A 25,488-nucleotide genomic window follows, 5' to 3' on the forward strand; every position below is an offset into this window, starting at 1 on the left:
CCCTGCCCTGACCACCCCCCCCCCCCCAGGTCTTGGGGCCAGACCCCTCCTGGGGGGTTGCAGGCTCCCTTCTCCACTGAGCAAAGGAAGGTGGGGCCCTGGCTCCGGGAGCCCTGGACCTCAGCCACGCCATCTACAGACGTGGGCCGGGGGTCAAGGCCCGGGACGGAGGGCTGAGCCGGGGGCAGAGGCACGGGCAGCGTGGGCCAGGTTCGCGGAGACATCTTTATTGCAGGAGTTTGGGAGCGGTGAGAGGCGGGACGCCCACGCCAGGGGTGGGGTGCCTCAGGAGGGATCCGCAGGCCGCTTAGGGGGCCGGATCCGGTCGTTGATCCAGTCCACGTAATTGGCCACACGGGTGTAGACGCCAGGTTTGTTAAGCCTCCCACAGCCGTCGCCCCAGCTGATGATGCCGTACAGGTAGGCCAGGCCGTTCTTCTCACAGGCCAGGGGCCCGCCCGAGTCCCCCTGCAGCAGAGGCAGGCCGGCTCAGCCCCTCAGCAGCACAGAGGTGCTCCAGCTCCCGCCTCCTGAGCCCCAGCCCCGAGAACGTCTCCAGAGGAGCCTGTGGTGAGGACTCCCAGGAGCTCCCGATGCAGACTTGCTGCCGCGTGGGGGACAGAAGACAAGGGTGTTTCAGGTGGAGCACTGTCCCCCCTCCCCCAGCCTCCTAGACACGAGGTCACCGGGTTCCAGGGCCGCTGTGACCGCACCCGTGCCATGGATCCCTCTCAGCCCCACGCCCAGCAGTGAGCTCCTCACTCGGGCTCCCGAGCCGGCCCGCCAGCACGCGCCCTGCACGGACCAGGCGGGAGGGGGTCCCCGTGTTCTGGCTCAGGCTCAGTCCCCCCCTTGAAATGCCCTCCCAGCCACCTGGCAGACTCCTATTCAGTCCTCCAAATAAGTGCAAATGCCCCCTCGTGCAGAAACCCATCCTGACTTCCCCCAAAGGTGCTCGTCCGATCATGTGGGCCAGTGTCAAGGCCCCCCCACCCTGCCGCTTCTGAGCTGTGTGACCTGGGAAGAGTGACAGGACCTCTCTGAGCCTCAATTTGTCCGTCTATAAAATGGCAAAGAAAGCTGTTCCTCTGTCTCGGGGTTGACGTGTAGCCTAAACAAGACAGTGCTCGTGGAGCCCTCGATAAATCAGCTCTGGGGACGGGCTGATCGACTGAGCCCACGTGGAGGAACTCTGGACGAAAAGGGACTTGGCCTTTAGTGTCACGTGCCCACCTGTGGCTGGGCAACTGGGACACGTCCAGGCTTTGAGACCCCGCCCCTCCCTGGGCCTCAGCCTCCCCATCATGTGAGAGGGGCTCCTCCCCGCCGGCTGGGACGGGGACCGCCTCCAGAAGTAGTGGACGCCCAGCCCGGGGGTGCGGGCCACTGACTGGGAGGGGCACTCTCTGCCCGGCTCCCCTGCCGGCTCTTCAAGTCAAGGTCCCTTTCGGCTCTGAGCTCCCCCCCCCCACCCAGGGCGGGGGGGCCGGCATCCTTGAGAGCCCTGGCTCACCTGGCAGGCGTCAGACTTGCAGTCGAAGTAGCCAGCGCACAGCATGTGGGGGCTGATGTCGGCCCCATACACCTCGGGGCTGCTGCACTTGTGGTCTGCCACCAGGGGGACCAGCGCCTCCCGCAGGGAGCTGGAGTAGCCACTCACGTCTGCGGACAGGTGCCCTCAGGCTGGGTGAGGCTTGCCGGGGGTGGGCGGCCACACCCCTGGCCACGATGCTCCCGCCCCCACTCACTCTCGTCCTGGTGGCCCCAGCCGGCGATCTGGCACTTGTGTCCGGCGGGGAAGGGGCTGCTGGGCTCAGGCAGGCAGATGGGCTGGACAAACTGGGAGCGGACGGCACAGCGGTCCCCCTTCCTCTTCAGCCGGATCAGGACTGGGCAGGAGAGAGACCAGAGGTCAGCCTGGGACACGGCGGGGGGGGGGGGGCTGCCGGACAGAGGGTGGTGCCAGAGACGGAGGGGCTGCGCACTGGGAGACCCGGGTCCTCCTCCCACCAGGCCAAGGCCACTCTGCCGTCCCGGGCACCCTCGCTGCCCTGCACCCGACTCCCCTCCCCTCCCCCCTCCTTTCCCTCCCCCTCTCTCCATGCCCCTCTCCCCAGGTCGGCCTCGTGCCTACCCCTGCCCCTCTCCTGGCTCTGGCCTGTTGCACCCCAACGAGCCCCAAGCCTCACTTACCCAGGTCATGGTCACTGGGGTTGAACACTGAGTACATGGGGTAAGGGATGTACTTCTCGATGCCAAACGTCTGCGTTACGTCTGTTGTCTGGTTGAAGAAGTGTTGGCCTAGGACCACTAAGACACTTTCCCTGCGGGGGCTGTGCGACACGGCTGGTGACAGCAGGACCCGGGCCCTCCCCTCAGGCCCCTGAGGTTGGGTCTCCCCATGACCCATGATGGCTCAAGCGTCCTGGAGATCCAGGACTGTGCAGGCCTCCTGCAGCCCTTGGGGGGCTGAGCAGGGGCAGGAGAGGGCTGGGCTCTGGCCACACACACACACACACACAACCTTTAGTAATTCTGGGGACCTCATGCAGATGGGGGCATGGGGGCCGTGCTCATCGGGGCCTGAGTGGGTGGAGACCCCAGCCCTGCCTGGTAGCCCTGACCCAGCATCTGTCTAGCCTGTGGGGACCCCCAGATACAGCCCCTCACTCCTGCTGGGCACAGCCCTGGGCCCCCATGGTCAGCTTCTCGGTCCCCTCTCTGGGCCTCTGTTTTCCCATCTCCTATGGAAGCGGTTAGCTCTCATGCTGGCTTGGCCCTCCTGCCTTGGACTCCAGCTCCAGGCCACTGTGGGACCTTGGCCACTAGGCTGTCCCAGGCCGTAGGCCCTTCTGGAAGATGGGCTCCTGTGCCATGGGCAGCCAGCCAGATGCTCAGCACACAGTAGGGCTGGGTGCCTGGCCTCTGGACAAGGCCATCAACCCAATCCAGGGCCAGAGCTGGGCCATTCTCGGGTCTTGCTCAGGTGGGCTCTCAGGGTGGATGGCCGGTGAACTGAGGGCTTGGAGCCCCCAGGCCTCCAGGGACAGGAGGAGGACCGGGCTGGTCCAAGTATAGGGCAGGGAGGAGCGGGCTGTCTGCCAGCTCTGGGTGCCAGGTTCTGCCCTTTGCTAAAGGAGCATGCCCCTCCTGAGGGGCACCTGGGAGTCCAGGAACACCCCTCTAACACCCCTGTCTACCTCACTGCCCCTGCCTGGCCCCTCCCCAGCCCTGCCATGGATGGGAGGAGTGGGCCCCTGCTCTCCTGCCCCAGCCTTTTTTTTTTTTTTCTTTTTTTTTTTTTAACATTAATCATATTGCTGAGAGACAGAGCATGAGTGAGGGAGGTGCAGAGAGAGAGGAAGACACAGAATCCGGACCAGGCTCTAGGATCTGAGCTGTCAGCATAGAGCCCCACACAGGGCTCGAAACCCACAAACCATGAGGTCCTGACCTGAGCCACCCAGGCGCACCCCCTGACCCAGCCTCTTAAACCCTCTCCTGACTTGAGCCCACTGCCCCCCACCCGTGCCATGGTCCCTGGCTGACTGAGGGGGGCTCAGTGCCAGACTCTCACACTGACAAACCCCGCAGACCTCCCGCAGCCCCTAATCCCCGGGATGCCACCGTCAGGCCCATCCCCTCCCACTCGCCTCCCCCCAGGGGGGAGCCTCCCAGTCTGGACCCCCAGATGGGGAACCTTGTCCCCATCACAGCGGGTGGAAGCTGGGGAGGGGCTGGTCTTTCCCGCTCCTCCGGTGTGTGCCGGTGGGCCCCACGCCCTGGACCCCCACTGCCCAAGCGGCGGCCCGAGTCCCAGCCCGCCTGCAGGCTCACTGAGTGGGCGAGGCCTCCGCGGCCCGGAGGGAGGCGGGGTGGGCGGGGTCTGGGTCGGGGACGGCCCCGCCCACCGCCCTCTCGGCACCGGGCCCCTCCTCCGAGAGCCGCCCCGCCCCACCCCCGACGCAGGACTGCCGGGGCTCCCTGGGGCGCAGGGGTGAGGCTGGTCTCTGCAGCTTCCAAGCCCTGCACCGGGCTGATTGCCGAGTCCCTCCTGGGTCAGTGGGGCGACGGTCAGATGAGGGGCCGGACGTGGGGGTTACACGGGCAGGTGGGGAAACATGGGGGCACTTGAGCGACGGGCGGCGTCAAGTGGGTGAGGACAGGCAGACGGGTAGGTGGGAGGATGGGGGGTGAAGGGTGGACGGGCACATGGGCGGCAGCTGGCGAGCCCAGAGGTGTGGATGGACGGTGGCAGGGCGGCCGGGAGGGCGGAGTGTAGATGGTGGGAGGGGGACCGGTGGATGGGATGAAGCATGGAGTGGGGGGGTCCTGGCCAGAGGCGCCCACCTGTTGGAGAAACAGTGGGCCGCAGACACCACCCAGCAGGTGTGGACAAGACTCCCCGCGCAGAAGTCGTTCCCGATGTAGATGGCGGCCAGCCAGGGGTGGGAGCCGGGCAGTGAGGACGAGCCACCAATGATGCGTGGCCGGAGGAAGCTCCTTTTCTTGTGCCTCTTGCCACAGGTCTGGTGTCCCGTGGAGGCAGGCTCAGGCTGGCTCAGCAGGACCTCGGCGGGTAGGGGGTTAATTCTGGCCAGGGATTCTGGGAGCACAGGTCACTGGGTCGCACACCCCGGGCCAGAATGGGTCCCGGCTGCCATCCTCAGGCCCCCAGGCGGTTCCCCCCGCCTCCCAGCCCACCCCAGGCAGCTCATCGGGAAGAGGGTCCAGGGCTCAGCCCAGCTCTGCCCTCACAGGCACCCAGCTTTCCTCCTCTGCAGGAAGGGGAAATGACACCCAATCACAGGGTTTTGTGGGAACCAAGGTGGGAGGGGACCTGGCAGGTGTTCCTGTCCCTCCCAGCAGCCTGGGACCTGGGAGCCCAGGAGGGTCAGACGGCCCTGGGGCACGGGGCCCCCTGCCCACTCCCAGGGGTGCCCGCTGGACCCCCTGCCCACACTATGCACCGCTGCTCGGCACTTCCCTGTCTCTGGAGGCCGTCGGGGGCCCCGTTGAGGCTGAGTGGGAGCCACCCCAGGGGACCTGCTCTGACCCCTGGCCGCATGGCCTTGGCCGCGCCCTGCTCCAGTGAGCCTCAGTGTCCCCATCTGCCAGACGGGGCAGTGGTCCTCCAGAGAGGGGAGGCCAGGCGCGGGAGGGGAGCAGGGAGGCCCACGGGGGTCTCCACCCTCGCGCACCGCAGGCGTCCAGGCGGCAGTACTCCCAGGAGAGCGCGCTGTCCTTCACCACGTAGCACCAGGGCCTCTGGTCCTTGTCTGGGTTTCTGGCGCGTGGAGAGGCGGGTGGGCGGGCGGTGAGGGGGGTGGGAGGACCCGGCAGGGTGGGGCCCCTGACGCCCCCTCCCCAGCAGCGTTCCGCTTGGGGGTGGACATTGTGGCCCTGGGCCCCGTGGGCCTGACCTCTGCCCCCAGGACAGACCCCACCCACGTCGCATGAGGTGGTGGGGGGTGGGGCAGGCCAGTGCTGACCGGCAGTAGGCGTGGGGGCCCAGGCCGAGCAGGGCCGCGGCGCCCACCGAGTCCACATGCAGCTCCTGGTACAGCAGGTCGGAGTTCCAGGCCAGGCAGCTGAGACCCGAGGCCGCCGTGCTGGCCACGCCTCGGTACTCGGCACCGCTCCCCACGAAGCAGTGCTGGCTGGGCACTGTGGGCAGCACGGTGGGCGATGAGCCCGGGGCCCCAGGCCGTGTCACCTCGACGCCGGCCCCGGGGCGCAGGCCACAGGCGGACGCACTCACCGATGTTGCAGAGCCGCCCAGCGTGGCCCGGGGGGCAGGCGCATACGGTGGTCCCGGTGGCCACGATCAGGTGGCAGGTGCCCCCGTTCAGGCACGGGCTGCTCAGGCAAGCTGGGGGGAGGGCTCAGAAGCTAGGCCTCAGGCCTTGAGGACGCTGTCGCTGGGGGACCCGGCGAGCCCCGCCCCCTGCCGTGGCCTACCTGTGTGGCGGGTGCCCTCGCAGCGGATCTGGCCCCCCGCACACTCACACTGCTCCACTCGGCCCTGGCTCACTCGGGCCCAGCGATCGCCCGCCTCCAAGTGCTCATAGCGCGTCTCATCGAAGCATCGCTCTGGGGGTCGCAGAGTGCCCTGCACCCCACTGCACCGGGCGGCCACCCTCCCACCGCCAGAAGCCCCGGTGGCCCTGCTCACCTGTGCCACAGTTCTTGCCTGTGAAAGCCATGGGGCAGGTGCAGTGGTAGGACTCGGGATCCTGGGTGTTGGAGCATGAGCCCCCGTTGAGGCATGGGCCAGAGGCACAGGGATCCAGGGCAGCTGGGGGGACAGGGGGAGGTGTAGGGGGCAGGTGTACCCCAAACCCTGTGACCCTCTCTGTTTGCCAAGGACTGCAGGGCCTTCATCGGACCCACCACCTTAAAGGTGCCCCTTCTGGGTTCCTTGGGTGCCCTTGTCCCGGGAAGGGGCGTAGACCTTCCCCCGTCTCCCAGCACCCCTGCCCAGCACTCAGACCCTGGGCAAGCGGGCCTCTGGCCCTGTACCGGTGTCCCGTCAGACAGCACCGTCCCCACCTGTGTGCCCTGGGACCCTTGTGCCCCGTCGACCCTATGGGCCCTCCTTTCTGTCCAGGACTCTGACTGTGCAGCCGCGTGGTCCAGCCACACCACCAGGGGGCGCCTTGGTCCCAGCAATGTCTGAGGCAGCACCGTGGCTCCGAGAAGGCAGGGTCCTGCCTGGGAGGGGTCCCACCTTCCGCACTCCTGCAGGCCCCTGGGCTGATGACTCCTCTGTCCTCTCCCAGGGCTGATGACTCCTCTGTCCTCTCCCGGCCCCCCAGGGCGGCAGCGGGGTCAACCCCAAAGTCCCCTCACGTACTCCAAGCAATCTCCCAGTTCTAGGTCAGCTCTGTCCCCTTGGCCCCTGCCCCATCGGCACGTTGCCCTAATAATGCTCCCCTGCGCTCACCGCCCCCAGCCCCCTCCTAGCCTGGGCTCAGGAGCCCCCACCCCGTTCCCTGGGCACCCACCTGGGCCCTCCCTGGGCGCTGAGGCCTGCGCACAGTAGCCCCAGGCCCTGTCACGGTCATAGTTGTGAGTGGTGGCGCACCTGGGGGAGAGGAGGCACCTGGGTCCCCCGGGCCGGGGATCAGCCCGCCCCAGTGTGATGCCCGCCGGGTGGCCCCTCTGACCGCCCTGGGGCTCGTTCCCTACGCCTGCTGTGTGCCAGGCTGTCTGGGGGCGGGGCGTGGAGGGCGGGGGGGTCTCCGGATTGGACGAGGGGCCGTGGGGACCGGGAGGAGGGGAGGCGGACGGTCTGTGCATGCGGGCCCTGTCCCCAGCGGCGACCCACCACTTCCTGTGGGCGCTCCCCTCCGAGGTGCAGGTGTGCAGCATGCGGCCACCGTAGCGGAAGGGGAAACTACAGGGCTGCCCGTCCTCTGTGAGCACTGCAGGGGGAGGCGAGAGGGGTCAGGGGCTCCCGTGCTGGGCACCTCCTGACCCCACACCGCACACCCCACTCGCCAGCAGGCCCCCGCGCCCCTCCCGGCCCGCCCATCCCGGTGCAGCCTCCCACCTCCGGGAGGTCTCCTGACCCACCTGGGCTCCCAGGGCTGCTGCTGGAGGGAGCCCCGGGCGGGGGGCTCAGCCCCCTGCCACGGGGTCCCTGTGTCTCTGGAGCACTCGTGGCCAGGGTCACAGGGGTCACCGAGGCTACGGGGGCCGTGGGGGTCCCCGGGGTCACTGTGGCGTTAGGTTCTGGGGGTTCCGTAAGGTTCTGGGAAGGGCAAAGAGGGCTGAGATCGCGTCGGTGTGGGATGGGTGCCCCTCACACTCAGGCCCCGCTGGCTGGGCTGGTCGCAGTCCCGGCCTGGTTTCCATAGGGCGGCTCTCAAGTTTTAGGGGAGAAACCAAGGGGACACTGGCCGTCCTGGGTTCCTCAGCCCGGCCCCATCCCCTTCCCTCCTGCCGAGCCCACAGGGTTAGACCGGGCGGGCTCGGCATCTGCCCAGGCTGGGGCACCCCTGCCTTCTGTTCTGGGGGATTAAAGAGCAGCCGTGAGGCCCGGAGAGGTCCCACACCCAGTCCCCAGACAGCGGGACCCAAAGACAAGGCAGCGGCCCTGATGCCCCCGGGCGGGGGCCCAGCAGGTCAGATCCCCAGGCCCCCAGGCCCCCTAGGCCAGCCAGCATGCCACCTCACCCGCCGAAGGCCAGCTTTCACCAAGTTGGAGCCCTCCCACGTTCCACAGCCCACCCCGGCCCCAGGACCCAGGGTGGGCACAGGGAGGCCACGGCCACCGTGCCACGGGCTCAGCGCTCACCCTGCCAGCCTGGGGCTGGGCCCCGCAGGGCACCAGCAGCAGCAGCAGGAGCAGGGCCATTCCGGGCAGGGGGCAAAGGCTGGGAACCCAGGCCCAGCGCCCCGTGGCTCCTGAGCTGGCGTGAGGGGCAGCAGGAGGCGGAAACAGAGCGGCCAGGGCAGGTGGGGGGTCAAGGCCACCTGGCAATGATTAACCTGGCTGCCTCCAGTGCCGGCCCCACATGGTCCTCGTGTCTGCTGCCCCGTTCTCCCCACCTGGTCCAGCTGTCCCTCTGGCATCAGCCACGCTAGTCCTGGACCTGACAATATCCTCAGACCCCTCAGACACACAGCCAGTGGGGACCTGAACTCCTGGCCCCAGCATCTGGTCCCCAGCATCCGGTCCCTGCCTCTCCGCAGGGCTGGTTGCGGTCTGTTAGTGAACTATCGATAACCAGAGTGGCTGAGCCTCCCAGGCCTGGGGGGCGGGTGCTAGCCCAGAGGAGGGTGTGTGCGCTGGGCTGACTGTTGCGGGCAATGAGCCCAGGACAGGGGCCCCTGCTGTCCCCAGCACTCCAGCTTGGCCCCTCCCAGGATAAGCCTGGGGTGGGGGGCTCTCATGGGAGTAGAGCTGGGGAGGCGGGCAGCACCGGAGCCGGCAGTCCCCCGGCCCTAACTCTGCAAGCTGCCCGGGAATGTCTCCTCCCCCGCCTGGCCTGGACCCCCGGGGCACCTCCTCCAGGAAGCCTTCCCACCCCTGGACTCCCTGAGCCCTGGGCTTCCCCTTCACAGCTTAGCTGATGTGACCCTGTCCCCATTTGTGTCTGGGTCTGCCCCCACCCCATCCTGAGCTCTGGCTGGGGCCAGCTATCTCTGGGTGGCTCAGGTCCCCCGAAGAGCCCCAGCCAGGCACCCAGGGCCCCCCAAGGCCACAGAGACATGGCCTAGGATCCTGCCCAGGTCTGCATGCACCTCGCGCTCTCCATCTGGGACCTGGGGCGGGCTGCCCCCTGGACACCACCGTAGTAGGTCCTCCCCACCCCTACGAGTCCCAGAACGTGTGACTGGAGGGCGCCAGGCAGAGCCGCCCCGGGTTCCCTGTAGATTAGCTCAGTGGCCCACATGGGGAGGAGGCGAGGGCCGGCCCTCACTTTGGCCTAGGGATCAGCTGGGCACTGTGGCCACCTCGCTGTGCACCCCCAGACCACTCTCTCTCTGGGGCCCATTTTGCCATCTGCACAAAAGGAGGGAGAGTGGAAACTGAGTGTGCACCCAGCCTGGTGCATGGTGGGTGCGGGGTTCAGGGGGCGGGGGGAGCGTGGTGGGTGCTGGGGGGAGGGGAGCATGGTGGGTGCAGGGGTGGGGGAGTGTGGTGGGTGCGGGGACTCAGGGGGGCATGGGGAGCGTGGTGGGTGCCTGGGGGGACGGGAGAGGGGTGAGTGTTGGGGAGTGGGGGGGACATGGTGGGTGCTGGGCCCTGCTCTCCCTTCTGGCCCCTCCCAAGGCCCCATCCAGAGCACTGCTCGCTGGGCGCTGCCCCCTACAAGCATCTGGAACCACCCCGGGGGCCTTGCTGAGTACTCGTGAGTTGGGCTCCTCCCAGCAACCCTGGAGGGAGGGGTGCCGGGCCCCTCAGCTGCTCCATGTTGGGGTTCCGCTGAGGCAACCTGGGCCGATGACTGTCTCTACCTGCTTCAGCCAGCACCATACGGTGGCCCTGCCCGATGGCCTGGCCTGCCCCCCGCCCCCCACCCCGCCACCATGAGGCTCAAGCCACTCTGTAGCCAAACTCACCACGGCCTCGGGCCGGCTGCGCCCAGGCCTTCCGGGCGGTCAGGTTTCCTCTCGGCGGTTCCTCCGCAGACGGCCCCACCAGACCACCCCTCTGGGGCCAGGCGCAGGGGTTGAGGCGGGGCCGCCTGAAGAGTCCCCGCTGCGCGTGGGAGCCACAGCAGCCCAGTGCCCCGCCGTCTGTGGGTCTCCCAGGCTGAGCCCTGCCCCCACCGGTGGTGGCCCCAGAAGGAGCCCCGCACTGACCCGCAGGGCATGGTACAAAGCGGACGTGACCCGGAGCCCTGACCCAGAGGGTCGCTTCCTCTCATGCTCCGGAGCACCACGACCTTGGGTCCCGTTAGGTCGCCTTCATTCTCTTTGCCCACCCTTGACCTCAGCACCAAGAGCCATTTTCTTCTCAACCCCTCCCTTGCTAAGCCCCCGAGACAATGGCTTCCCGAGCGCAGGGTCTGTGGCCCCCGCACCCAGCATGAGGCTGACACTCGGGGGGTCCCCAAAGTTGATTTATTGAGGGAAGGCCGGAGCCAAGGGGCAGCAGGGGACAGGGTCCGAGGAACCCACTGAGCCAGCTGTGGCCAGCATCCGAGGCCGGGCCCCCCTGCCCTCTCCTGGTTTGGCTCCCGAAGGTGTGGCGGCCAAGGTGGCCCCTCCAAGGCCCTCAAGATGATATGGGGCTGTCCCCACGAGATCATGGGCCTCTGCACACGTGTCCAGGTGGGGAAGCTCAGGCGCGGGGTCGGGCCTCGGGGCAGCCTCAGACGAAGGTCGCGTGGTGTGGGCCGGCCTTGGGCTTGGCAGGCCCACCTGGGACGGGGCTCAGTCTACGGAGGTCCGAGGTCAGGGGCCCACTGGCCCGTGACCTCTGGGGGCCCGTCCGCACGCTGGGGATGCTGCTGCCTGGCCCAGGTGCCAAGCCAGCAATGCGGTCCACGTCGATGATGGTGTTGACTGGGAGGCCCTGGCTGCCTCTCGCTCCGCCTCCTGTCACAGGGAGAAGAGAGAGACTGTCACCAGTCTGCCCTGTCCTGGGCTCTGGAGCCCAGCAGGAACCCAGGGCAGCAGACTGCACCACCCTCGTCACATAGGCACAGGTGATCCGTGACCCTGGGCGCCCTGGGCCTGGGGTGGAAGTCCCGGAAGGTCTGCCCTGCAGACAGCTGTCTGCAGGGCGCCGACCTCAACCTCTGGTTAAGTTAAGCACGCCCCCAGGCCCTCACGGCACCCCCGCCACCCAGAACGGCGGGGGGCTCTCAGCAGATGTGCCGCATGGTGTGGCGGGCCCAGCCAGGGGGCTTGGGCCTGAGTCATAAGAGGCTGGTGCAGGGGGATGGCAAAGGTGGGGACCCTGGGTCGGGTCACCTGTGCCCTTCGGACACTCCCGTGGCCCTCCCGTGGCCCGACTGTGGCTTGAGAACAGAAGTCAGCTACCTGCTGAGGTCCCCAAACCCCCTAGCCCGAGCGAGTGTGGCCCCCTGATCCCTCCTGCTGGGGCTGTCTGCAGGGCTCACCCTCAGGCCGGGGTGGGTGGGGGGGTCTCAGGGAAGTGGGGGGTGGGATGGGGCCCTTGGCCATGCAGAGGATTCCGGGGAGCAGCTCTCTCGAGGCTGGTGGGGGGGACCCAGCACTGGGTGGGGGCTGTTCCTCAGGTCAGGTGCTCCCGGCCTCCACCTGCGGACCTCAGTGTGGGGCTTGTCCGCAGGCTGGGGCTCAGTCCAGAGTCGGGCAGGGGCCCAAGCCTGGCTCCTGGCCACCACCCACCCCCGCCCCCCGCTCCGCCCCAAGCCCTCCCATCCTGGCCACCTGGTTGTCCTCCGGACTGCTGCTTCGGGGACACGTCTTCACCCTCACAAAGTCTGGTCCTTCCCAGCCTCTCCTCCAGGTCCTGGGCACCCCCTGTCACCTTCCTTCCACCCCACCCCTGCCCCCGGGCTGCCTGAAACCACCTCGGAAGCTTCTAGACCCTGGGGGGGGGGGGGTCACGTCTCCCAGCAGGGCCACCGGAGGGCAGAAGTGTGTCTTCCGGATGGAGCCCCGGGGACCAGCCTGGGGCGGCCGTGGGCGTGCTTGGCCACACCCTCGGCCCCCTTCACCACGCTCCCGGCTCACCCTCGGGGTGGGACCAGCGGTGCCACCAGGGCTACTTGCGCAGGCAGGACTCTAGGGCCCTCGTCTGGCCAGGGACGGGCGGGAGTGCTGTCCTATCTGCAGGGGTGACCTTGGACCCTCAGGGGCCTGTGGGGGGCAGGGGGAGTCCTAGGCTCCAAGCCCTGGCCCACAGTGGACAGGCTGGAGAAGGAGCACAGCCCCCAGGGACACGGTGTCCTGCTCCGCTGACTGCCCGTCCCTGGGCCTCAGTTTCCCCAGCCTTGCCGTGGAGGGGAAGACCGTTCCCTCCCTGGTTCTAAGGCCTACAAGCAAGAGTGGGGATGACTGTGGAGGTCAGGAGTCCGGGCTTACCAGCGGCCCTGTGGCCCCCAGAGTCACCCGACCCCACCGCACCCCACACCTCTGGAGGCGCCTCCGTGCGCCCCCCACCCCCACCCCGGGGCAAGTCCGGGCTGCAGGCAGAGGCACGCACCCCCCCGTGAGGGCATCCAGCCTGACCTCCCAGCGACGAGTCAAGGAGGCGGAAGGAGGGCCTTTCACCTGGGCCTCCACGCATATCGGCATCAGGCGCCTGGCCCGCGTGGGTCACCCCCGACCCACAGAGGGCTGCTCGAGGCCCATCCCGTTCAGGCAGGTCCAGTGGTGGCAGAGCAGTTGGGGGGTCGGTGGAGCTCCAAAAAGCCTGCCCTCCAGAAGGTCCGAGGGTCCACACGCCACAGCCCTTCGGGTGCTCAACAGACACCCTGCTGGGGCCTGCTGGGATCTCCCCGTCCCGGCTCGTCACTGCGTTCCCACAGCCCCAGCACCAGGCTGCAGGGCCTGGGGATGATGAAGTTGCTCTTCTCCTGGGACTGGGGGCGTGCAGAGAGGCAGGGATTTGCCCCCCTTAATCATTTGCCCCCAGTGTGGGCATCTGTCCAGGGCATGAAAGGGCCTGTGGCCCCACACGGGCTCAGGAGCCCAGTCTTCTCCTGTCCAGCCCCATACAGACCCCCTGGGAACACAGGGAGCTTCAGGGGTGGCGGTCAGGTCTTGGCCGCGGGCCCCTGGGCAACTCAGTGGGCTCAGGATGGGGAGGAAGGAGTGACTGGTTCTGGAGACAGGGCAGTGGGGGGGTCCACAGGTCAAGGGCACGAGTGTCACAGGGAGGGTGGCCACAGGCCAGGCCCTTCCAGCCCGCCCTGCTCAGATTTGCTGCCCTGAGGGAGGGGTGGCCCTGGGCCTGTGACTCAGGGCAGGACCCGGGGCCGTGCAGCAGGCTTCCCCGGCAGGGCCAGTGTGAGGACCCCACAGGGCCACACGGCTGCCATTTCCAAAGGGAACCTGGTTCTGCCCCATGCGCGAGGCCCGCGCTCGGCGAGGCTCATGGAGGTCCTCTGTCCCGTGTCCCTCAAACACCCAAAACCTGGTCCCCTGCTCACTCGGGCTGCTCTGCCGACCCCTCCTTTTCTCAGGGCACTGGAGACCCTGCCCCCTGGCTGACCCCTCCGAGCGTGACCCTGCTGGAGCTCCCCCTGCAATCTGGAGTGGTGGGAGCTCTCCTGCCCCTCGCGGGCCGTCCGTCCCTGGGCCACCCCTCCGCTGTCCGCTGGCATTCTCTGTGCCAACAGAGCCAGGTCTGTTCTGATTCTCAAGGCTCCGAGTGAGGACACCGGGACGGCAGAGCCGGGCCCCTCCTCTCGGGGACAGCAGGGCACAGGGCTGTAGAGTGGGGCCGGACCCAGAGGCCTGGCTCGACCCCTCGGCCACCTCCAAGCTCTCCTTCGGGACCCAAGCCCAGCTGCCTGTCCCATGGCCCTCCCTGGCCAAGAGGAATCCTCTCTGTCCTCCAGAGCCTTTGCTGGGACTTCTGGTGCCCGTGCTCCAGATCACCTGTGAGGCTGCCCCCCAGAAGCTCCCACAGCCCGAGGAGGCGTGGGCACTGCTGAACTAGCAAATTCAGGGGGAAGGGAGGAGACCTCGGCCCCTGGCCCTTCCCAGCCCTCTGCTGGCCCCGGGTTCCCTGTTCCAGCACTTTCACAGAGGCTGACTGGGTCCCCAGGCCCACTGGACTACGTGATGTGCTGGGCGGGGAGGGGGTTACTGGTCTAAGGGTCTTCATTCAGCAAAAGCCCGTACCGAGCACCTGCACGTAGCAGCACGCGGTGGGGGGAGGGGACGACTTCAGGGAGAATGGGGGCCGTGCCGTCCCGGGGCCACGTGGGGTGCAGGCGTGGACATGGGGTCCTGGGGGGGGGCCGTGGGCAGGTGCTCTGGCTGTGCAACCCCAGGTGGCCCCTGGCGGCTTGTGGTTCCCACTCAGACCCAGAAGTCACGTGGAGCAGACCTATGCAGGCATGGTGGGAAGGACGCACAGAAAAGGCGGGTCCCGAGCATGGCTGCGCCGCGGGGTTCCCAGGGCCATCTCATCCTCAGCAGACGGACTTGTCACAGCCTGAGCTGGGGCTGTGGAGGCGGGGGGGGGGGGGGGGGGGGGGGAGGGGGGGCGGGGCTGGGCAAACACAGTCGGCCCTGGGAAGCCTGCGGAGCCTTCCAGCCCGGCATCCAGCTGGGGAAGGTCTGCTTGGGCCCACCCCAGCCAGAGCGGGGCCGGAGCGCCAGAACACTCCCCTGGAAAGGGGTGTTCTGGCGAGGCCCCCGGCAGAGGGCTCCCTCCGACTCGTGGCCTGAGATTGGTGGCAGGCCCCCAGCACCGACATATCTCTGAGAAAGCCAGTCACCTCCATGCACACCACAGTTTGTACTGGGGAGGACTGGGCTGTCTGCCCCCCCCACCCCCAGGAGGCAGGTGTGCTCAGTGTGGGGGATCCCTTGGTCACCCGGACGGAAGGGACAGGCTTTTGCTGGAGAGAGCATTCAGAAAGAGTAAGCGCAGAGGTGGGGTGGGGCGGCGGTGGGGGGGGGAGGGGGGAGGGTGAGACGGGGGGGTGGGGTGGGGTGGGGCCCTGGGACCATCCCAGGCCATGCCAGGCCTCCCTGTGGCTACCGTGGACACGGCTGGAGTAAGGCAGGGCTTCCACATCGCCTGGGACTGAGCAGATGTGACACATCAGGACTACGGCTGGGGAGGGGGAGGGGGCCGACCACCGAGCAGCTATGTGCAGACAGGCTCCCGGGGCCTGCAGCCGCGACAAGGGTTGTGGCGACCCTCATTGCCAAGGTCAAGGGCGTGGCCCCCCCCCCTCCCCCCAGCAAGTGCACAAGGCCTCTGATGAACTCTTCAGCTCGGTCCCATGGAAACCACATTCCTGGGCCACAGCGACCCCCACTGGATGGGCTACGTGTTGGTGGAGCGAGAGCTCCAGCTGTCCGCTGGTAAGCAAGCTGTGGGCCCCCGAGAGCTGTGTGCCTTTGGGGACCCCGGACACTGGAACAGTGGAGCGAGGTGTCCAAGCGAGTCACTTGTGCCCCCCAGACTGCTCAGACGCTGAGCAGCGTCCCCTCACACCTGAGCCCCCCAGACTCCGGGCCGGAATGGCCAAGCAGGGCCCCCTTCCAGGGAGGGGTGCGTAGCCCCACGGGCCGTGCCCGTGTGGTCACCGAGGGGCCCCACAGTTGCTAAGGGCAGCTGGCCGGTGGGGTCCCCGGGAGCCTGGCCTCCTGAAAGGGGCCCGAAGGGGCTCAGCCAGGACCCTGACCCACACCCCCAATGCCAGCACGGCCAGACAGCGATGAGGAGGAAACCTGGGCTCCTCCCGTGACCGCCTGATGCCTGAGTGAGGGGTGGGGGCGTGGGGCCCTCCTGGCCCGTCCGTCACTCAGACACGGGGGCAGATAAGGAGAGATTTCTCCCAGGCCAGACCATCAGGGAGCGGCTCCAGATGTCCCCTCGCAAAGACCTCTCCCGAATACCACACGGTCAAGCCCTGTTCCCTGGGGTTCCTGGCCACTGACCCCCTTCTCACGAGCGGACCCCAGCCAAGGGTCCAGTACCACCTGAGGGTGGGGGAGGGCTGGGGGAGGGGCTGCTGGGGCTGCCAGTGCCCTGCCGGCTCTGAGCACTCTCACCGAAGATTCACTCCAACAGATCGTTTTGCTGACTAGGAAGCAGGTGCCCCACACGGCACGTCCCGACGCCCTCCATGAGGATGTGGACGTGGGCCTCTTTTCACACCAGTCAGAGGCCGGCACCACCCTGTGCACGGCCACGGAGGGCCTACACTTGGAATCGGACTCTCCTGCTGGGACCCGAGGACACACAGCCCCCCACCGGTCCTCTGCAGGACAGGAAGCGCCCAAGGGCGCCCACGAACTCCCGGGGCGTCTTTGGGAATTAGGCTCAAAGCAACCACAGACTTCATTTTCAGGCTGTGCCTAGGGCAGGGGCGCTTGGCACCGGACTCGCTTCTCGGTGCACACGTCCTTTTGAACACTTCTATGCTTTGGCCACGCAGGCGCGGACAGCCTCTTGGTGCAAGGGTGCTGGGGACTGCGGACCAGGGTGGGCGGGTGGTGTGGTCCTCAGAGGGACACCCCCCTTGCCTGGGGGTGTGTGGCTGGCAGCTGGCCGACCGGCTGGGTGGCCTGGATGTGGCCGTGAGCTGGGGAGCCTGGGCCGCGGGGGCATCAGCACACTGTGCGTCTCCAGCGTGGATCCACAGCGGCCACCGTGTAGCTAAAAGTATTTCACGGCAATTGTTAGAATCTGTGAGAGCGACTTGAGGCGGAACCTGTCCTCCGAGCTGAGAAAATTCAGTGCTTAGCGAGAGACGCTGTCCGCTCACTTGACGGAGGCATCTCGGGGGCGGGCTTCCTTCCATCGCAACAGGGAGGTGCCCGACACAGGCTTGTCGTGGGGCCGGAGATCCTCATGAACAGAGAGCCCACGGACAGCCTAGCTCGGAGGCCCCCACGAGGCTGGCCCTCGTCAAGCTGGGTTGGCGCGTCTCGCACAGAAGGAGGCCCGAGCCCTGTCCCGGCAGACAGGCTCATCGGCTCCAGGAAGACACGGGTGGCCGCAGACCCTTCACCACCCCTCGTGGCCCGCGTCCCCGCGGCCGGAGCCCTCCCTCTCAGCGGAGCCAAGAGCCGGGGGGGGGGGGGGGTGCTGGGGAGGCCTGGCTCCACAGGCCGGAGGCGCCCAGCACAGGGCAGCTGTGACATCCCGGGGGCCACGTCCGGGGCACGCAGGGCGCTGGCTTGGGTGCACTTCCCGAGCTGATGGTAGTTCTGTGGGAAAACCGCCCCCAGCGGGGTGAACCGTGCAGGCGGGACACCGTGACGCAGCCTCGGAGCGCACAGCCCCACCCAGGGCCGGCCAGCCTGGCGGGCTCCAGGTGACTGACTACCACACGACGCCCGACTCTCGTCTCCTGGAGGAGATGGCAGACGGGAGGCCTAACTACCCACCGATGGCATCGGTGCTCTCGGGGAGAGGAGGCCCCTACCTGTCAGGCCACCGTGTGGCTGGAGTGTGGGGCCGGATCTCCCCGCACCTGGCCCGAGGGGCCCTCATTCAAACTGCCGCCTCGCCATGCTCACCGCTAAACAGCTGTGTCTGTGGGTATACAGGAGGCGCTCAAGAGTATCGCCTGAGTGAGTGGCACATCTGTAAAAGCCACTGTACCAAGGCAAACCCACTGAAAGTGGAAAGAAACGTTCAAGAGAAAAAGAAGAGAGCTTTAAACCAGTCCGATGACAAGACCCAGAGTTTATTACTCTTGGAAGAACACAGACTCAGAACAAAGAGCAGAGAGGCAGAGTCAGCCGCAGCGCAGACGTGCGAAGGCGCGACACGGGGAGGGACCAGGCTTCTCCCGGTTTGGCGTCCGTTCGAAGTCCGTGCGGAGTCAGCGGGCAGGTGCCCGGCGAGCCTGCCCACGTGGCACGTGCCCTCCAAAGCGCCCCGATATGTACATATCTACAGAACGCACACGACAAGCACTTCCCCGGCCCCCTGATCCCGCGGTACAAGTCGGACGGCCGTCGGCAAGGGGCTGGAGCAAAGGTTGGCATTCGTGTCACCCCCAACAGCCGACCGCAGCCCGTGTCCGCGCATCACGGAGCACACAGAGGAGAAAGGACAGCCACCAGTGACCCTATCACAGCGTCCACTGAAAAGGCTCCTCATCTACAGCACAGAGACGAGGGATGGGGGACAGGGGCCGGTGACGCATGCACACACGTCGGGACACCGGTTCCGAGTGGGGCGGAGCTGCTCCGAAGGCCAGGAGCCCTGCTTCATACACCTCACACTCGTGGCTCGCGGGCAGCCGTATCGCTCACCTCCACACCCGCTAACTCGAGCATCCGTCCGGAGGACACCTGTGCATATTCCAGGCCCGGGAACCCCCAGGACTCCCGAGCCCCGGCCCGGCCACGCGGGGCCAGACACGGCTGCAGTCTCACGGAGTCGGGCGAGCGGGCGCAGCCCTCCCTACGGAGGACCTGGATGCCCTTCCGAATCACACGGGGCCTTACCACTTGCTCAAGACAAATGCTATTTGGGTTCCAGTCTCGAGACTAAAACACTAAAAGCGCCAGCTATGCACGTTTTAAGAACAGCACGTACGTTTTCAGAAACTCCCCGGACCTTGCGCAGAGGCAGCAGGGGACCCGGGAGCGAGGAGGAGGCTGGCGGGACAGCGCCGCCGTCTGTCCAGGCGGGGGCCACTCAGATGCATCACCACTTCCGGAGCATTGCGCGGCCTCGCCCGCTCGCCCTGAGCCCCTCTGTGACCCGTCCCGGACACACGCACACGTGCTCCTAAAGGAAAGGCAGAGGCGGCTGGCCCACGGGGACCGTGACGATAGCGGCCACGCCAGAACGCCTCATCAGCTGGAGGATTGGGGTAGAGGGTGACTTACCATAAGTGTTTCTTTTTTTATTGGAAACTGAGTGGACAACAGCGGGCGGACAGCAGACTAGCAGAGACTCAAAGGTGAGGGGGGGGGTCAAACGTGGAGGTACCTGGTCTCGGAGGTCCGGCCGAGTCCTGCGGGGTAGGGGTTGGCGGCAATAAAGTGCTGTTGGGGCTGCTGATGTCCCCCTCCCCCGTGAGCGTCAGGTCGGCCACATGCTCGCCCTCCATGGTCTGGACGCCCCCGGCCTCGGCTTCCTGGGCGTGGGGCGTGGGGGTCTGGGGGGCACTGAAAGGTGGGCTGTCGGCCGAGCTGGGGCTCGTCCCCGGGCTCTCGTGGCAGTCTCGGACGGGCCCCCACGGCTCCTGGGCCCGGGGAGCCTTTTCCTTGCCGTTGCTGGTGAAGCTTCTCTTGCCGAGGCCCTTAGCCGCGGTGGGCGGGGGGAGGGCCAGCTCCAAGGGGCCGGGGGGCAGACGCAGGAACTCGGGAAGAACCAGGTCCTCCTTCCTTAGCAGCCCGCGCTGGTCGTCTGCTCTGTTGCTCTGAGCTTTGGAAATGAGCTCAAAAAACTCTATTGGAAAAGAACCCCACAAGCAACCCAGTCTTAGAGAGGTTCAGAGCTGGGCACGCACAGCAAAAAGTTCACCGTCTGGAAAGCTCTGGTCGTGGGCTGTCCCACTGCCCTGAACTCCAGGCCACGGGCCGACCGGGCGCCGCCCTCCATCACCACCTGCACCCTCAGAACTGCGGGGAGGCCCCAAACTAAGGGGAGGCCCCAAAACTAAGTTGTGTGAAGTCCAGACCCGAACAGACCAAAGCACCTGCTGGACGTGCTGTGTGCGGACGGCTTTGGTGATGTGTTTTTCGCCCGCACTCTGATTACACCTGGAGGCCCGGACCCTCCTGATGATTGGGGGGGAGGGCACCGGAGGCACGAGTGAGCCCGCGGCCCCCCAAGACGGCAGCGTGTGAAAGCTGGGCCTCGAGGGGTCACCACCTTCTGGCAGAAGGCGGTCTGTCTCCCACCGTCCTGGAGGGGGAGGCTGTGGACAGCCTGCCCTTTGCTCCTGGCCTCCTCCAGAGCTCCTGACCTCTTACCCGGGCCTCCGCCAGCCGTCACTGGAGTTCACCGTCCAAAGTAGACAGAGTCTAAGCTGAACTTTCTCCAGCATTTAAATTACACTCTTAGTTTTCAAAAAATGACCAGGAGTTTAAAATCTCAAATCGTAAAGACTCTCAGCAGTGAGCAGGCGTGTGTCTTTACTTCTGCCTCCTCGGTGGCCAATGGAGGCCGGGGGAGGCGGGGCGAGCAGGCTCAGGTTGGCCTTCACAGGGGAGCTAGCTGGGAGCCCAGCTGACTAGGAGGCCCTCCCTGGATCAAACTTCAGGCCGCTGTAACAGCTGTTAGATTTGATTCTGCTGTTACAGGCTTTCAGAAGAAAAAGAAGTTTCCATAAGAGATCACCTCTCCTAGGGTCTCTTGGACCACCCTTTCTCTCCCCTGCAGGCCCAGGGAGTACAGGGCATCCAGCCCAACAGGCTAAGGCACACGCCTTCCTCAGGGCCTCTGACCGGCAAGGTCAGCGAGCCCAGGGCCCTCCCAGCTGCCTCCTCCCCACCTGGCACCCGCCCTGCTGGTGGGGACTCTGGCCGGGGCCCTCTGACACTAGCTGAGCCCTCATACAAGTGGGGAGGGAGGGGTGCAGACAGATCCTGGGGGACCGCTTGCTGTGCCCCTCAAGGGCAGTCCCTGGCTCCTCAGGGGCCTGATACTCAGTCTGAAAAGAGGGAAGAGTTACACCGAGAGCCACAGGCTGATGCAGGGGTAAGGCAGGACAGCATCCGTCTGATGTCACTAACTCAGGGAAAGTTCTAACGGTTGCCCTGGAAAACTGACATCGCATTCACTAGAAAACACGGAAGTTTTAAAAAGTACACATACCCTCTGCTTCGTCCAAATTAATTTTCTGATATTTTTTTTTCCCAATCTTTGCAATAGATTCTTCTCTCTTTGAAAGCCGGGGATCCCTAGCATTTTTTCCATTTTCTCCTTTTATTTTAATAGAATTAGACTTGCCTAGTGTTCTCTCCTCTCCCTGCATTAGAAGGAAAGTCAGAGTACACACAACCCATCAGTTAGAGACAGAAAGGACCCCTGAGACACATCGCGTCGCCACACGCTTTACGTGCCTTGCGGAAAAAGCAGTCGCAATGATGAAGTTTACAAAAACACCCCACCCCCAACGCAGGGGAACAGAGAGCCAACGGCCCAGGGTCAGGGGGAGCCGGGCACCTGCAGGGGAGCAGGGGTGCGGGGCCGGCCCAAGCAGAGAGCTGGTGGGCGTGAACGGGCGACAGACAGAGGGGCGTGAGGGGCCCGACCTGAGCTGCGCCAGCCAGGAGCGAGGAAACCGGGCGGACGAGGGCAGAGGGGAATTACCGTAGCCGAGTGATTTCTGGAACTGGAATTTACAGCTATATTCTGTTTGACTGGTGCACTTTTCTGTTTATCTGTGGATACTGAACACAATGAGATAAGCTTTGTAATTACAGTGAATCATAAGTCTGCCTGAACGTTTAAACATAATCACATTTATATCTTTTCTTTTTTTTTTTTAATTTTTTTTTCAATATTTATTTATTTTTGGGACAGAGAGAGACAGAGCATGAACGGGCGAGGGGCAGAGAGAGAGGGAGACACAGAATCGGAAACAGGCTCCAGGCTCTGAGCCATCAGCCCAGAGCCCGACACGGGGCTCGAACTCACGGACCGTGAGATCGTGACCTGGCTGAAGTCGGACGCTCAACCGACTGCGCCACCCAGGCGCCCCATACATTTATATCTTTTCGAGAGAAAGCTGTCGAGAAGCCAAAGCTTTTCAAGATCCCTCACTTCATATGCACACACAGGCCAAAATGCCGGTTCAGAACAAGGGACGAGAGACCACCGTCCCCCACCCACCGCGTCGGGGGCAAGATGGCGGGGTGGGGGGTGGGGGGAGAATGGTGGCTCCACCCTACAGTTATGGGGACTTTTTGGACGTGGTGAAAGAAAGGCTCGTTTCAGGTACTGTCTGGCATGAAAATTCTTTAGACAGCAGAAGATTCTCACATTTATGACCTATTTTCAAACATGGCTGTTGCCCCAAGTCAGGGCTACAGGCCGGCCTCTGCCGGCACCAGAGGTCCAAAGCCCACTCCGGAGGCTGGCCCGGAATCACCTAGAGGAATAACAGCGCTCCTGCCTGAGAGCAGCTTTGCAAACGTGCTGGGTGCACCCCCTTGTGGTGCCACCGTCACCCCACCCCACCCCGTCTGGCCACCAGGCCCCTGAAAGAGCGCAGCATTCTCTGGGACCGAGGGTGGGCCCGGAAGATCCCTCCTCCGCCACCAGGGGGCAGAGAGGAGCAGGACACTGCAGTCAGGGAGGCCACCCGGGGCGGGGGACGGAGACCTGTGAGCCCAGCTACATTTCAGAGCAGAACGCGCCCCCGCCGGGTGGGAGCCTGGGAAAGGGAAGACGCAGCCCTGAGGCGCATCCGGCAGCTCCTTGCAAAGTATCTCTGCGCCCGGGGACTCAGCAGACAGTTCCGGAAAGCCCTCTCCAGGAGGCATGCTTCCTACTGCCGTGCGCCTAGGTGGGGGCTGGGTGTTCTGAGGAGAGCACAGGCCCCTGAGGCGTTGGGGCGAAGCGTGGAGGACTGACTGCTGACCCCGAGGCTGGGCACCCGGCGGTGGGGACCCAGCCTGTGCCCCTCGGGCCCAGCACCTCAAGGCCTCCCGGGAGGGAGCACTCTGGCCAAAGCCCCGGAGACGGGGCACGTTGGACCTGCGCAGCAATCCTGTGGGGCTCCTGGCAGGCCTGTCACCCGCCCCTCTTACAGCCGAGAGGACGCGTTCAGCTGTGCCAGCAGGCGTGTGGCTCCTAGAGTGAGGCCCTCGTGCTCCCGGTCCCTGTTGTTGGCCTTCTGCCCGCGGTCAGGGCTGGACCAGGCTGGGGTTTGATCCTGCCCTGTGAGGCCCTAAATGAGACCACGGGGTAGCAGGGCTGGGGGCTTTCAGGAGGCAGAGCAAAGGGGACCCCAGCAGGCTGGGGACAGAGGCCTCGCTCACCTTTTCCTCTGGAGGGGTCCCTCTCCTCCAAGATGACCCGTTGCCCGTCCAGACTGGATATGGGGGCGCCGAGGTCCAGGGGCTCCTTCTCTCCACTCTAGAAGCAGAGATCGTGCAGGGAGTGACTCACCCGGGTCAGAACTTTTTGGAATGGCTGTGTGTGTTCCAGCCGCTGACGGGAAGGCCGTGCCGGGCCTGCTGGAGTCACGTGCCAGGTGCCCCCAGGCCCTATCACCTGGGCAGGGCTGCCTCAGAGGGCGCTCGGTAGGTGCCCAGCCAGCAACGCAGGGGACCGACCTGGGGCCGGCCGCACACTGCCGACGTGGGTAACACGGGTTCCGAGCAGTGGCTGGCCTTCGGGGAACGCCTGCGGCCCGAGGGATGTGCGTGCGCAGGGCTGCTGGCCTACAGCTCGTGGGACAAGACGCAGGATGGGGGTGGGGGTGGGGGTGGGGAGCGCGCTCGGGGAACGCGGCGGACATCTCAGTCCACAGACCCGGCTTCTTACACGTCGCATCCGCTCCGCACACCTCTCCTCACCTGATGAGGCGAGCGTCAAAACCCGCCTCCCCGACCCTCAGAGGCGGTTGGGGGGCGAAGGGCGAGAGCGAACTGTTTCCTCTGCAGACAGGCAGAGGCGACAGCTCGCAGAGCCACTTGAGGTCCCGGGCGGCACCCTCAGCTGTGGCCACAGGGCCCGCCCTTCTCCCCTCGGGGAACCACCCTGCTGCCCAGGGCACGCCACTGTTCAAAGAAAGGAATCAGAACTGGCAGTTTGCCTTCCTAAGTTCCGTCGGTCGAGAGGACGATTAAAGTGACCAGATGCCAAGTCGGAGTGACTGGGGCCAGACCCGAGGGAAAGGACCGACGGCCGACGGGTCTGCCCCGCTCTCCATGTTCCCCGCCTAGGTGGCCGTATTCACTGGCGAGGCCACATCTGTCACAAGCCATGCCACAAGAAGTGTCCGTGGCCGGAGACCCAAGGCGGCTGACCCTCTCTTCCCAGTGAGGGTCTCAGCAGCCAGAAAGCAGCTCACCCGGCAAACAAGCCCATTCTACAGACAGGGAGACTGAGGCAGAGAGCAGTGAGGCGCTAGCTCAGGATCTCAGAGTGAGAGCAGGAGGCCGGGTGGCGCCCAGTCCAAGTCCCTCTCCGTCCGGCACAGTCCAGACTCCGACGGCGGCCCTCCCTGCCGAGCTGGGGAAGCGGCCCCGGGCTGCCCTCAGGATCCCGGTGAACAACGCAACACGGCCCCCTCGTTCATTTCAAAGCTCTTGAACGATCTGGGGCCCAATTCAGAGACCATTAAAATCCTCCAAATACTCGAAATCATAGATTGCTCTGATAAAGTTCCTTCTACGAAGAGAGACCACAGGGCGAACGCTGTACCATTAACCACCACGCTTCACGGTAAGCGGGCACAATGCGCCACAACACGTCGGTGATTTCGGCACAGACCGGGCCGCGGGAGTGCCAGCCTCCTGCCCCAGGACGTCCCCCCGAAACCGTCTGGCCACAGGGGGAAAGGACCCTGCCCTGGTTCACTCCGGCTTCTTTGTCCCCGCGTGCGGTCTCCCTCACTTGCTCACGTTATGCCCCGGGGGCCCTGCTTGGACATGGCGCATTTTTAGGTCTCAGGAAATGTAAACGAGAGGGCGCACCCAAGGCCGTCTGCCAAAGCCCGGCAGCTGCTCAGGGTGCGGGACGTACCCGTGCCCCTGGCTCCCTGCCAGCCCATCAGATCTGCAGACGGTGGGGAGATTCCAGGGCTTTTCAGTGGTTGGTTTCTCATTTTTGTTTCTCTGGACCCAAATCACATCTCAGCCATCACCCAGAGCTCCCTGGGCACCATCAAGGTGTAAGTAAACAGGGAGCATTTCCACTCACTAGGACACCCGCCCCCCACGGCCTTGGCGTGCCCCCAGGTCACACACGCACGTACGTGGAGCTCCAGAGGCGGGCCTGCACGCCGCAGCCCCTCCCACCACCCCCCACCCCAGCCCCAACCAAGGTCTCACACACCCGCGAGCCCCCCGGGTCACTCACCAGCCTGGCCACCAGCTCATTCAGGTGCAGGCCGTACTTGGCCACCACGGGCCGCAGCACTTCCGTGACGGGCTTGGTGGGCTTGGCCTTGAGTCCCACTGACCGGTTGATCGGGACCAGATCCAGCCTGGTTGGAGGGGGAGGAACACGAACACGTCTGCTGCAAATATACACTCAGATGTTCCTTCTCAAGGACGGGATGACGTGGCACCCACAGGCGACCCGCGGCACCTCAGGGCTCAGCAGCTCGTGCCAGGCTGGGGCCGAGGAGCACCCTCGGCACGAGAAGGAAGCCGGGAGGGGCGTCTCCGAGGTTTTCAGTGGGCTGTCATCCCGGGCAAAGAGGG

General features: G+C 65.8%; 2 protein-coding genes across 5 annotated transcripts in view; both read right to left on the minus strand.

Moving 5' to 3' along the window:
- Nucleotides 1-211: 211 nt before the first annotated feature.
- On the minus strand, nucleotides 212-8,485 carry HGFAC (HGF activator; the record flags this gene model as incomplete). Its single annotated transcript, XM_043557026.1, has 14 exons — nucleotides 212-468; nucleotides 1,514-1,662; nucleotides 1,749-1,889; nucleotides 2,194-2,333; nucleotides 4,351-4,606; nucleotides 5,202-5,287; nucleotides 5,493-5,667; nucleotides 5,762-5,872; nucleotides 5,962-6,093; nucleotides 6,176-6,298; nucleotides 7,008-7,087; nucleotides 7,331-7,427; nucleotides 7,579-7,756; nucleotides 8,303-8,485. Coding segments are annotated over 14 exons (2,034 nt in total), but the record flags the coding sequence as incomplete, so codon positions are not given.
- Nucleotides 8,486-10,564: 2,079 nt separating this feature from the next.
- The window catches only part of RGS12 (regulator of G protein signaling 12), a 118,807-nt gene continuing 103,883 nt past the window's right edge, over nucleotides 10,565-25,488 (minus strand). For 3 of the 4 annotated variants that reach the window (XM_043573102.1, XM_043573104.1, XM_043573105.1), the window contains 6 exons: nucleotides 25,142-25,268; nucleotides 23,095-23,191; nucleotides 21,422-21,492; nucleotides 20,924-21,077; nucleotides 19,091-19,552; nucleotides 10,565-11,055 (listed from right to left, as the gene is read on the minus strand). In XM_043573102.1, coding sequence (XP_043429037.1) covers nucleotides 10,829-11,055; nucleotides 19,091-19,552; nucleotides 20,924-21,077; nucleotides 21,422-21,492; nucleotides 23,095-23,191; nucleotides 25,142-25,268 — 1,138 coding nt within the window. In that variant the 3' untranslated portion in view covers nucleotides 10,565-10,828. Of the gene's footprint in view, nucleotides 11,056-17,810; nucleotides 19,553-20,923; nucleotides 21,078-21,421; nucleotides 21,493-23,094; nucleotides 23,192-25,141; nucleotides 25,269-25,488 lie in introns of those variants that run through there. The other variant, XM_043573103.1, reaches the window with a different exon arrangement.

This window comes from Prionailurus bengalensis, chromosome B1, assembly GCF_016509475.1.
Source record: "Prionailurus bengalensis isolate Pbe53 chromosome B1, Fcat_Pben_1.1_paternal_pri, whole genome shotgun sequence".
Classification (NCBI taxonomy): Eukaryota; Metazoa; Chordata; class Mammalia; order Carnivora; family Felidae; genus Prionailurus; species Prionailurus bengalensis.